At 44.4% G+C, this 12319-nt stretch overlaps 1 protein-coding gene and 1 long non-coding RNA gene across 9 annotated transcripts in view; one reads left to right on the top strand and one right to left on the bottom strand.

The window, feature by feature from the left end:
* Positions 1–12319, bottom strand: part of pbx3b (pre-B-cell leukemia homeobox 3b) — a 58727-nt gene that overhangs the window by 10898 nt on the left and 35510 nt on the right. For all 8 annotated transcript variants that reach the window (XM_042422334.1, XM_042422336.1, XM_042422335.1 and 5 more), the window contains exons 3-4: positions 1995–2236; positions 806–996 (exon numbers count right to left, since the gene is read on the bottom strand). In XM_042422334.1, the coding sequence (XP_042278268.1) occupies positions 806–996; positions 1995–2236 (433 nt within the window). The remainder of the gene's footprint in view (positions 1–805; positions 997–1994; positions 2237–12319) is intronic.
* On the top strand, positions 71–1991 carry LOC121904539. Its single transcript, XR_006098250.1, has 3 exons — positions 71–737; positions 1630–1673; positions 1921–1991. It is a non-coding gene; the product is annotated as an uncharacterized LOC121904539 (long non-coding RNA).

Raw genomic sequence — 12319 nt, 5'->3', positions numbered from 1 at the left:
CCAATAAACTGACAAGCACACACACACAAACAAAAACACACGCACGGAAACCACAAAACACATACAATGTTTAATTTGGTCTGTTGGTCTCCAATCTCCAGTCCAAGCGTGTAATGTGTAGAGTTTAGTGCAGCGGATGGGTGGGCTTCGTGATGGAGCGCAAAGCCCAGTCGGAGTGCATCTCGGTACATTATAGAAATCATGGCATGCACAGTTGAGCATTGTTCCTGAAGTGCCACAGCCCCAGGGATCTCCAGTAGAAACAAGCAAACTCTAACTAGATCTGGGTCCCCTTCTCTCCCAAGGGCACTACTTATCATGTTGTTGAGCATTTGCTTATTTTGCCTTGTTTACTGCACTTCACACAGGCAGTGGGCAGCAAATGTGCTTCCACTTGGGTTATTTGGCCCGAACTTGTGCCGCTCTCTGCACAGCACCCACTGCACCAAACTGTTAGTGATTAGAGTAATCCACAACACCTGCTGATGACCTCTCCTCCATCTATTACACATGACTCGGTCCCCATTTCATTTGGTCTTAACTGCTCTCAGGTGTGAGGGCATGATTGTCTTGAAAATGGATAAGGCATGGAACATGGACATAATTAAGACCATGCATCTCTGTAGTGCTCATACTGTGTGCTGTGCCAGAAAAGTGAGGAACAAACTTTAGACCTGCACGCAGACTAAAAATGACCTCACCCACTGGATTTGTCTATATGGGTCATATGGAAGCAGGTAAAGTTTCTAGATACCAAATACACACTCACTTACACACAGACATATGCGCACATACACACACTGACCTGGCATCAAGGAATCTGGAGCGCAGGATCATGACAGCCTCACAGGTGCTCTGTTTCAGTTGCATCTGGATGGAGCTGAACTTACGGTGGATGATTCCCACCATGCGCTCAATCTCTTTGGGAGAGATGGGCCGCGTGCGAGACTGTTCCCTCAGCAGGTTCATCACATGGGTAGTGAATTCGTTACATGCCTGCCGAGTGAAACGGACAAAAACAAAAACAGCAAAAAAGTGAGTTTTGTAAATATCACAGCAGTGAGCTTTTCAGAACTTGCAAAAGCTCTTTGAATGTTGTTATAGATTTGCATACATTTATCATATAGGAAATTAGTTCTTTGCATGCTAGCTCTTTTGGTTAAAAGCTTTGACAGAGTGCAGTGTTTATATATTACTTTGATGACATAATAGGTGAAGTCATCTATGAATATAAATGCCAATTTGTAATTTGGCTTGGGCCTAATGCAGAGTGAATTCAAACAGCTTTTCGTTAAACCAGTAGTTCATACATGATTAATTAGAATAACTCATTTACGTAGTGCACACTTTAGCTCATTACTCTGAGTAAAATTCGTTAAGTATTTACATTTAGATAATTAAAACCTGGAAACACCCTTAAGAAAGATGCATTTACTCCAGGCGAAGTGTTGTGTGCTCCCACAAACCCACCTCCTCTCTCAGAGAGCACGGAGTAAATTAGTCTAATTTACCTCACTGGCTTGCTGAGGCATCACTGTTACACATTCTATTTTCGCCCATAACGGCTGTGTTTAATGGCAGGCTCAAAGTGCTAGGTAAAGGAGCTGATCATACTTTCATTTAACACAGATGACTAAGGCACTCCTTGGATCTCTATAATCAACTACAACACAGTGAGTAATACAGCCATTTTTTTTTCCAAGCTGATAACACATTCTCCCTCATCATGCATGCACTCTGCAATTTTCTTGCTACAGTAATGCAAGGATAAGCTGCTCTGGGTGCTGAAGCAATGTGAAGTATTGAGTACAAGTGAATTAGCCCATTTGAGAGCAAACTCAAATTTCAAATAAGTAGTGGTCACGTGGTTATTTTGAAAGGAGAACCAAATTTGTGTTATTCTTCTTTTCTTGGATGTAGAGCAAAAGTGCAATCCCGAAGCCGTTCTACTGGGGAGATCTTAACCTTGAGTTTGCAGGGAGACTCCTCCTTACCTGCTCGTATTTCTCCAGCTCTGTGTGGTAGATCTGTCTGATCTGGGTGAGTTTGGCTCTGTAGTCGGAATGTTCAATGGAGTTATCGGCCGCCCCGCCCGAGGCTGCGGCTGCAGCTGCGGCGGCAGCAGATCCGCCACCTTTCTCTGGTCCCGCCACGCCCTCTGCCAGCAGCATGTTGTCTAAACGCATGAGCTGGGGGTCTGGTGGGTCCTCCTCCTGGGCGCCACGGATGCTGAGACCTGCAGCAACACACAGACAGAGACAGAGGGTCAAATAAAGCCATCCAGTGACATTTCAGGCTGGAAGAAAAAAAAAACCTAATAATAATGAAAAATATAAGCAGATCAAGTAATAAACAGTAGACCCAGACTGAATTTTTAAAGACATTATGTCTGTGTAGACTGCTGTAGTGTGATGTTTCCCCTGCAGGTATGTACTGGGTGCCTCCTGTGTATGTGCTGTTTTCCTGTTGCCCATGTCTATGCCTGTTCTCTTTTATTTACACACTGCGCTGCACACTGTGTGTACGGGAAAGCTGACATGACAGCAACATCCATAAACTGACAAATGCTCAATGGTGAAGTGGCACTTCTACTCTGTGAAAGGATGCTAAACAGAAAACTATACCTCTAGTAAGTGTCTCTGTCTTTGACACAGTGGATGCCAGGAACTCCAGAAAATAACTACTGTTTTCTTCATTTCTGTTTGCTTATAAGATTTAAATCTTATATTATTCTACACCTCTGGTTTTGCAGTATCCAGCGTCTAAAGCAACACAAATGTGCTAGTGAAATAAAAAAAAATCCACATACAGCAAAATGGATGCAGGCTAAATTTTATGCAAAGTGCTCATTCATTAATTCTGTTCATGCAATCAGACCCTGCTGTTTATTTCCTCTGGTTTTCTGTCTCGCCAGTCTGTCAGTGAGTCGTAATCACCCAGCAGATAGCATATACACCTGGATGCATTGGCAATGCAACCACGATGCCAGGCTTTAACAGAGAATAAACAAACAAAAAACCACTGCGGGTCAGAATTACAACAAAAACAAGCTCGAGCAATCCAGTCTAATAAGTGGATAAAAATGTGGCTCAATGGGCAGTAAATACTGAGTGGCTACTCGAACGTTATGATTACCAGAGTTGTTTCAATTCAATAATCCCTCCCGCAATTCAGGGATTTTCAACAGCTCATTACAGCTTCATTAAGATATGGCCAGCCTCTGGATTCTAAATAAGAAGATTAGTGGCTCTATTGTGTCAGCCAGTAGGCATGCAATCAGAGAAGCCCTTTTACCACGCTTTGACCGACTGACCCTGCACACCATCCACAGGAGTAAATACTAGAGAGAAAACACTCCTTTTTTTTTTTTTGTATCTTTCTTATAAACACGGGCCCCAAATGAGAAGGAAAAATTAGGAAACACATCATCTTGTAGCCACTCCTCTGGTGTTTTCATCTCTGTTGGTGTTTTGTTCAGCTGCAGTGCCACTGAAAAACAAATTTGCCTCTATTTATGGATCGGCTGGCTTTGAGTCTTTTAGGTGTAATGGTGTGAGAGGAGTGGATGAATGTGGCTATTTGTGTTGGAGACATTGAGATGCTGGACAAGGCTCCATCAGGCTTGCAGAGCCAAGCCATCCATGTGGACAATATGCCACTGCTCCACTAACCCTCATCCACATCGCACTGCATCTGCACAACTCCACCCAAAGCCCTCGTTCTGGACAGGCTCGGCTGTTTCTCTTCCAGTTTGTGCAGCATGAAACAAAACGGCACACGATTCAAATGTTGACTGACCAGACGCCGGGCTACATATCTCAACATGCTCTAATGGCTGGTGGTTTGCCTGCCACTACAGTTCATATTTTCCTAATTCACTATTTACTCCCACTCTCGGATTCAACACAAGCTCAGCAGGCTGCACTTTTCTTTTGTGCTGCGGGTGGTGGTAAGTAGGTAGGCACGTTTTTCATGTCAGGTATATTAAATATAACTCTGGGACGCAGCGTACATTTCCACACCAAACTCAGTTGTCACTTTCACTCCACTCACTCTATATCCAGGGGAAATGCAGCTGAGGGAATTTACAGGGCTTTTCAGCTAAATGGGCATAAATCACTGGTTTCATTCAAACTAAATAATCACAGGCCATAAAGAGCTACTTGTCTCTTACCATATATTACCACAAAGTTCCTGTGTGCAATAATGTGGCCATTCACGGCAAAGGAAAACAGAGCGAGACATTAGAAAGTGACATGTAATCCTGTTAGTCCACTGACATGTGGAGTGGCCGTGACATTTTTATCATACGTGTCCATTTCTATTTGGGAAATCAGCGGGATAAAAATGATTACTCCGCTGCCCCGAGAAGCAGACGGCCCTGCAGGAGTCCACCAGGGTGTATTTGTGCCACAGCAGCTACGGCCAGCCATTCATAACACACACATGTTGGGAGGGATGATGCGTCTGTCTCGCGCCCGAGCACATAAATAAAGAAAATTTGAAAAAATAAGGGGAAAAAAAAAGGCAGACAGAAAAAAAAAACAACCCTATTTTAAAAACAGTGCAATGTATGTCTTTCTCGCTGTCTCTTCCTGTGCACCTTTGTTGGGGAAGCTGAAGATTGCGTATTCACTGTCTAAGCTCAGCATCATCACGCAACTTCCACAAAATGGGCTTGAGTGAGATAATATCTTTAATTTGCTGTGTGGTTGACAAATCTGTATAGTAACTTGCAAAGCCACAGTCACATCCTAGCACTGAAATGCTGCTTGCCTGCTCAAATCTTTATCCTTTTTTTGTCTGATGATATGGGTATTAAAACAAGTTTGGGCACCCGAGTTAGCTCTAATCCACCTCCACAGTCAAAGTGGGATTAATCTCAGTGCAAGGGAAAGTGCGGGAGTCGTGTCACCTTGGTAAAGCCTGCGAGCAATAGGAACTAGAGATGAAAAATCTATACATGGTCCAGTTATTTCACAGAACTCTAACGATGCTGGCTCACTTAATTACAAGAACGCATTTAATGATGTAAAAGAAAAAAAAAATCTGAAACTCTAATAATAATGTAACATGTCCTTAATCGGCCTCATTTGTCATTCAACAATACAGGTGGAGTAGCAGGGAAAAAGCACTTGCCTATATGATTGTTCCTCATTTCTCCTCTGTGGATGAGACAAAAGGAGACACTGTGATTAATCCATCCCTATCAGTCAGGGGTGGTTCTTCTTTTCATTTTTTACAGGTTTCACCGTCGGTATCTGATCCGAGGAAGTAACAAATTTGACAGATAAAGACAATGCAGCCCTTTCTCTCATATACTCTCCCTGTTCTCTGTTTATAATCATTTCCGGTGTGGGGCTGTTGTCTCGTACATCATTCCCTGCTTGAAGCCCTGACAGTGATCTGAGCACTGCCTCGGGCCGCTCTCCTTTCCTCCCACCTCTTTTCCCCCTGTGCCCTCTTTTATTCTGTGGGCTTAGCTGACCTTTGGCCCGCTGCTTGTTTACTCTCATCACTGAAGTGTGAGCAGGAGAGCCATAAAGGCAGAGCCCTGCTGGGTTAATGTGGCCTGCTGAAGAGGGAAGGGGTGGCTCAGGGTTTCTCCACCTCATTCTGCTGCACTGACTGCACTGCCAGACGCCACACAATACACTACAAGAGTTGCACTTCTTGTAGATAAATCCAGAGATTTTTTTTTTTGTAATAGGTTTTTTTTGCAATAGCTTTTGTTTAAGATAGTGTTGTGTTTAAAAAAAATCCAGCAGAATGTGTTGCAGTAAGCTGGTCTTGCCTGTGTGTTTAACTGTGTAACGATACACACTGTGACTCGGTTACTTCCACCACTGTTTCCAAAACATCCTGTTCATTACAAGTAACTCTGACCTCCTGCAGCTCCTCTCCTAGCCAGTGCCTCCAGTGGACGGCTCCGGCCACGTATCAGCACTGTGTTCATCTAATTGCATTGATCCACAAAGGTCTCCCAAAGTTAACTAATCGAAACAGAATTTATTTTCTGTCAATATTTGCAAAGGTCATCTCTCTTAAAGCCGCGGAGTAGACAGTGTGAGCAGCGAGGCGGCTGGGAGGAGGAGGAGGAGGAGGAGGAGGAGGAGGAGGAGCAGGACCGTGGCATCTAGCCTGTTACTGAGGCTCGTCCAAGGTGAGCTTTAACTCTGGCTTGGCACTCAGGATCCAAGGCTTCTAATCCACCGTGTTATTAAAACCCGCTGCCAAAGCAACACACTAGAGACTACAGAGGGCTTAGAGTATCCATTTCACAAAGAGGCCAGTGTCACTACAGCCGCGTTCCACGTCTCCTTTGACTTCATATCATCTCCTTTGTCATGGCGCCTGGATCAGTGACTTTCAGCTCCAGAAGCGGGGAGCTGGATCAAATTACCATTGAAAATCTTTTGTTCTGACAAATGAAACATAAGGATCCTCTTTCATTGACGTTCTTAAAGGCTTTTTTAAGCTTGGCCTACATCCACATGGCACAAAGAATCTGAGAGACTGCCTGCGGGCTCTCTCTAGCATGTACAGTAATTAACATGCCATTAACACATTAATACACATTAACTATTCCCAATGTTAATGGCAGAGTAATTACCATACCTGATACCACACTGTGGGGAAGCAAAGCACATTTGCCAATTTGTGTTTCACTTTCTTTGTTGAGTGAGCTGAAACAAATAATTCAGAAGATGGCTCATTTCGCTTTCCTCCACACAGGGAAAGTCTTGTTTTTGACAGTTTCTGTCCATGCATGCAATGTCTCCATTTCAAACAGCAAAGACCTTCATTCCAAAAAGAAAAAAGAAAAAAAAAAAAAAAACGCACCTGAAATGAGCAAACTTCTCATCTCAGGAATGGCTTTAGAGGTGAGGCTGAAATACTGGAGGGGACAGTGAGTCGGGTGATTAAATGCAGAGTAAAAGGAGGCAGGGAACGGGCCCTAAACTGGGGAATCCCTGTCTGGAATGATGATGTATTTCCTCCCAGTGCGGTGAGTGATAAGCTAATCAGCCGCGCTGACAGTGAAGTGTTACAGCCCCCCAGTGCTGGGTCAAGACTTCTCCCATCATACACCACCAGCACACACTAAACAGACAGCGCGTGGAGGTGATGGTGGGCTGGGGTGACAAAAAGTGGCTCTGGTCAGAAAAGAAGATCTCTGTCAGTTCAGGTAGCCTTTGTCCCTCGATGATGATGCGCCCCCCCCCCCCCTCCCTCCTCAAAGGGCTGTGACAGCAGGGGCGAGGGACGAGTGGGAAAGGAGAAAGGGGGGAGGGGGGTGCTTGCCACTCTCGACCCACGACTCCAAGACATGCGGGGAGCGGGGGGTGGGCAAGGGGGTGGGAAAAGACAACCCAAACAAACATCTTGAAGACATTTTGCCAAGCACACCAAAATTAATCACTGTCCCACGGTGGCACTGACATTTGTGGGAAGTGACACACAACATGACAGACTAGAGGGAGAGGATGAAAGGAGAGTGAGGGGGGGGTAGGGGTGGGGGGGGGGTGGGATCGGCTGGGTAAACAAGAGCCACTGTCACTCGCTGTGATCATGTGTGCATGCGTGTGATATGTGTGTGCGTGTGTTTATATGTGGATGTGTGAGTGCCCGCTTTGTTTCCTACCCTCTAAGACTCAATGTGGGCAAACGGCCAAGTGGTGTAGTGATGGCTGACCAGGCCTGGCGGTGGCGGCCGCACGCAGCGGTTGGGGAGACTGGCCAAATGAGTGGACAGGACCTCCGCTACAGATCAGCACACTGACTGACCCTACAGGACACATACAGCATGGGGCTCCAACATAGGGCTCACATGGGTCACATGGTCTGCTAGTCACAGAATGAGCCACAATCACTGAGACACTCATGTGTTTTCAGCCAGACATCCCATAACTATGATGAACATAAAGGATAATATACTCAATTGAATAGTCAAATGATATTTCAGTCTCTGTGCTGTAGGTAGACTCACAGTTATTGTGTCTCGTGTTTCAATATTTCATTTTATCCCGCTATATTGTGTTAGCATGTTTTGTTTATTTCTTTTCTTCACTTTCATTTTATATTTCATATATTGATGGTCTTGAGCTGCTAGCCTGAATTTGCTGCAAAGGTAGGCTGATTTGTTATTCAGACCCCAAGCAAATAATGCAAATGTGGCACTGAAAGCCACTTATGAAATACCCAAAGGCAACTAATCACTCCTCCTCTCGTTCCAGCCTTTCTGCAGCCTCCTAATTAGAAGATGGAGATTGCATGAAACCAGGTCACACAGCAGGTCTTGTACACACCGATAACCAGGCAAATATGCAGGCAAAACTTCATCCAGACACCAAGCCAAGCATGCATTATTTTAAAGGCTAGAGGTGAAAAAATAATGCTATTCAGGTTATTAATCCCATGGTTCAGGTTATTAATCCCACTGTATGCTTCCAAAGAAAGGATTTAGGCTGGAAGCATTTTGTGTGTGTGTTCTGTATTTGTGTGTTTCTCTGTGCATACATACAGTATGTGTGTGTATAGCTGTGCATGCATACGCTCATGTCTGCATGTGTGCATGTGAAGGCTACATGCTCACATAAACAAAGGAATGGCATTGGTAGCATACAGCCAACCATGATCTACTGCCAGAGAGATTATTCTTTGCAGTGGCATTTCTGCAAGAGAGTTGACAGTCCATCATTTAGATTTTGCAGTGTATCCACGAAAAGGCTGCATTGCCTGAAGCAGAAGGAGCTGCTCTTTCCTTTAGTGTCTTTTATAGAAGAGAATTCAGCTCCAAATTATAAAGCCAGAATCCTTTGCTAGCTGTGCTAGCGTGTAAGGACTCTGCTACGAGGCAACTGAGGTTATGGCACTGGAATAAGACTGCGCTTGACGAGCCGAATCTCAGTGCTTCCATTTGTGAGAACTGATAAAGCTCACAAAAAATGCATCCACCTCCAGTGTCTTGGGTTGCACGCACCTGAACAAGAACGCTGTTTCTGGAAGCATCCTGAGCATGATGTTGCAGGTTACTACTAGGTCTGTAGAGTGCAGTACAAGGAGTGGCTGGGCAGATCAGGTCCAGGCCAAACAACAGCTTGTGACAGAAGCAGGCCAAAGAGGATGTAGACACGCAGAGACTTAACAGGCAGCCGGCCTGCCATCCACTCTTTTTCAGCTCTCCTTATACTCAACACATCACTTCAGATCCATCCCAAGTGTCTCTCAAAGAACATGGCAGCAATAGAGTTTCACATTACCATAAGAAAGGAGTGAAATAACTATCATGGCCAGGGTTTTCAAAGTAAATGAGTGAATGATTGCTGGGAGAATATCATCTCCCTCATTTCATTTGACCAGCCTAATAGTTTTATTGTACACCTACAGATGATACTCCACCTTTTTGTGTTGTGTGATAGCCCGCGAACAAGGTAGCGAAAAAGGTTATTTAGTGCTAATTATTGCCAGCATGTACTTTACACACCATTTAATGAGTTAGACTGGAGGCGTGGCCATTGGCTGTGACTTGCTCGCCCAGTTATCCAAGATGAACCGTGCAATCTCCCTCACGTCACCCCTGTCATGTGTACCAAGTCCCCCTCTGCATCCAATTCCCTGCTAGGGCTTCACTGGAGCAGAGACGAGGCGCCAGTGAAGCAACACAACAGCTCCCGTAGCGTCTCCGCACACCGGCGAGGGAGGGGTTGCGGGGGGAGGGTAGGGGGGGTAGAGCTGGGAGCTCACTCTCATAATTACAATAATTAACAGTTGCAGATTTAATTGGAAGGGAAGGCATTAACAGGAGGAACATTGTGGTGGCGCGTGCAAAGGGAACCTTTGCTGCAAGAAGCTTTTGTCTTCTCTGTACCTAATGGTGCCTTGGCTGCGGTTGGCGAGTGCTGACACAACACAACACAACACAACCGAGCTGAGGGTTCAGACGGTGGGGCTTGTCAGGACTCAGACTGGAGGCAGATAATTAGGTGCCAGGTTAATGAGAGCACAGGCTCTTGATGGCATTTGGTTACTGTATGTGGGCAATTAATGACTTTGTTTTTGTGTTTTTATTGCCCACTTGAGTGGAAAACATAATACATTATTCACCTCAGGCCTGTATGCGATGTTTGATGGACTAGCAGGGACTCTGGATAAAAAATCAGTTTTATTCACTGTGGCGAATGTTTAATACAAAACAATGCACTATATATGGAGTTAGCAAAATGTAATCTCAGTTCGCTCATGGCTACCATGCTGTATGACCTTTTCAGAGTGTATTGCCTCATGTCACTAGTCATGATGTTAAAAACTCCAAAGATGTCAAGCAAACATTAAAGTTGCAGGTCAGGCACAGGACAATGCAGCCACAAAAACACACCAGAACAAAGAAACCAAACCCATTGGCCATAAGTGTTCAGTTAATTCAGCGTATCACGTTTCATAATGTATTTGTGAAATTCCATACCCCCTAGAAAAGCCCTGCTTTCATTCCAGAGGATTTATTGGCAATGAATCCACTGAGAGGTCTTTAGACATCCTCTTCTTTAGCCCAACCACTCAACGCCTCCTATTTTGGAGTTAGTTGTTCTCTTGCCTGTGGTGGCCAATTAGAGTGCTATAAGATAAATGGGCACCCACAACTTTGATGTCCATCTTTTTAATAAGCTTTGGTTAAGATGACATTTGTGTGAAAGAGTTCAATATCTTCACAGTGGGGGAGAAAAGAGGTTTATTCTAAAATGAAACATCATGTAAATACTGCTGGAGGTTTAGGCTGGGTGGGGGGATCATAGCGTTGGCTGTGACTCTGGTGTTGGCATTCATTATCTTCCACTGCAGTTGTGCAGATTAGTCAGCGAAAGAAGATTTTTAGAGCCTCATGAAAGCTAGGCTTTTATACTACTGAATCAGCTTCAGCATAAACAGAATTTCTTTTTTTTTCTTAATGTAGTATTCACATATGCAGAATTTATCAAGCCTGAAAAACAGTATGCTGTTTTTTATACACATTTAAAACAGAGAAAGACATTTAATTAGCCTAAATACTTGCTCATTCAATGTTGGCAATATGCAGCAGTAATAGGGGAAAAGTACAGTGTAACAATATCTAAAATGGTGGGGTAATAAAATGGTGCATGTATGAATGTAAGTGAGAAAGAGGGATGGAAAGAGAGCATATATCTAACCTAGCCTGCGGACGTGCTCCTTTATACGTGTGTGTAACTCAGTCAGGAATAATGTAAATGTCTGGAGAGTCTTAAGACTGAGCAGCCCCGTATAAAAGCACCCTGTTTCAGGCTAGTAAAACAAGTCAATAAATACAGCGGAGAAGCCGGTGCTGTCTGCTGCACTCTCCTGAATGAAAACAGAGGTGAACTGCTTATTTTCAGTCTGGCACCAGAGGTTGACAGCGGCATTATGGGCGCTCATACATTCTGACTATCACTCGTCACAAGCTATATCTGTCAACATTACACTCAAGTGCATTTTAGATGTAAAACAAGCGTTCCCTGGAAAGACTATTTATGACTCCATGTGGTCAGCTGCTAAATGAACTAAACGCTTCCCACAGCGTGCGACTGACCACAGTTATCATGTTTTTAAAAGACTTCTCTTTCTCACCCAATTCATCAGTTTGTCTTTTTGTTGATTCTCACAGACAGAGCAAACACAGAGGTATTACACACTAAGCCTCAGTAGGCCAGCAGTTACTGTAGGAGAAGGCAGATCCTTCCTGTCTGTGCTCCAAATGGGAAGCCGATGACACAGACTGAGGCTAAATGGAAACACCATTAGGTAGGCAAACACTTCACTGCGATAACTGCTACCTGATTACAGCGGGAAAGCGCAGCCACAGTTCTCCTTTTTTTCATACTGTGTCAACACTTTGGGAAAGCAAATATTTCAGTGACTACCCTGCCTGCGCTTTAATCCATATGGTGCATTCTGTTTGTCACCACAGATGTTACACTCCCAGGATGGGTTTTCAGAGTAGGAAGAGCTACTCCTCTACAAGCTGAGGTTCGCTTGCTCCGTGCTACACAATGAATACACAGAGGTCACACACAATATCACACCGGGGCCAGCGTCAATCCTTTATTAAATTACCTAGCTATCTTATTTTCTGTCACCACACTGATATGAGGGTTATCTTTTTCATTTATGTAGCGGATTTTCAGGGGATTATGCATTGAAGATTAAGGGTGTGTATACCTAACACCTCAGCACAACAAAATGCAATACCTCAGACAGTGCATGGCTGATGTGTGTAAGGAAAGGGAGGTGCTATAAAACAAATCTTCAGCAGCCAGGACTGGGC

This window comes from Thunnus maccoyii, chromosome 9, assembly GCF_910596095.1.
Source record: "Thunnus maccoyii chromosome 9, fThuMac1.1, whole genome shotgun sequence".
Classification (NCBI taxonomy): Eukaryota; Metazoa; Chordata; class Actinopteri; order Scombriformes; family Scombridae; genus Thunnus; species Thunnus maccoyii.
This window is presented reverse-complemented; position numbering and strand designations above follow the sequence as displayed.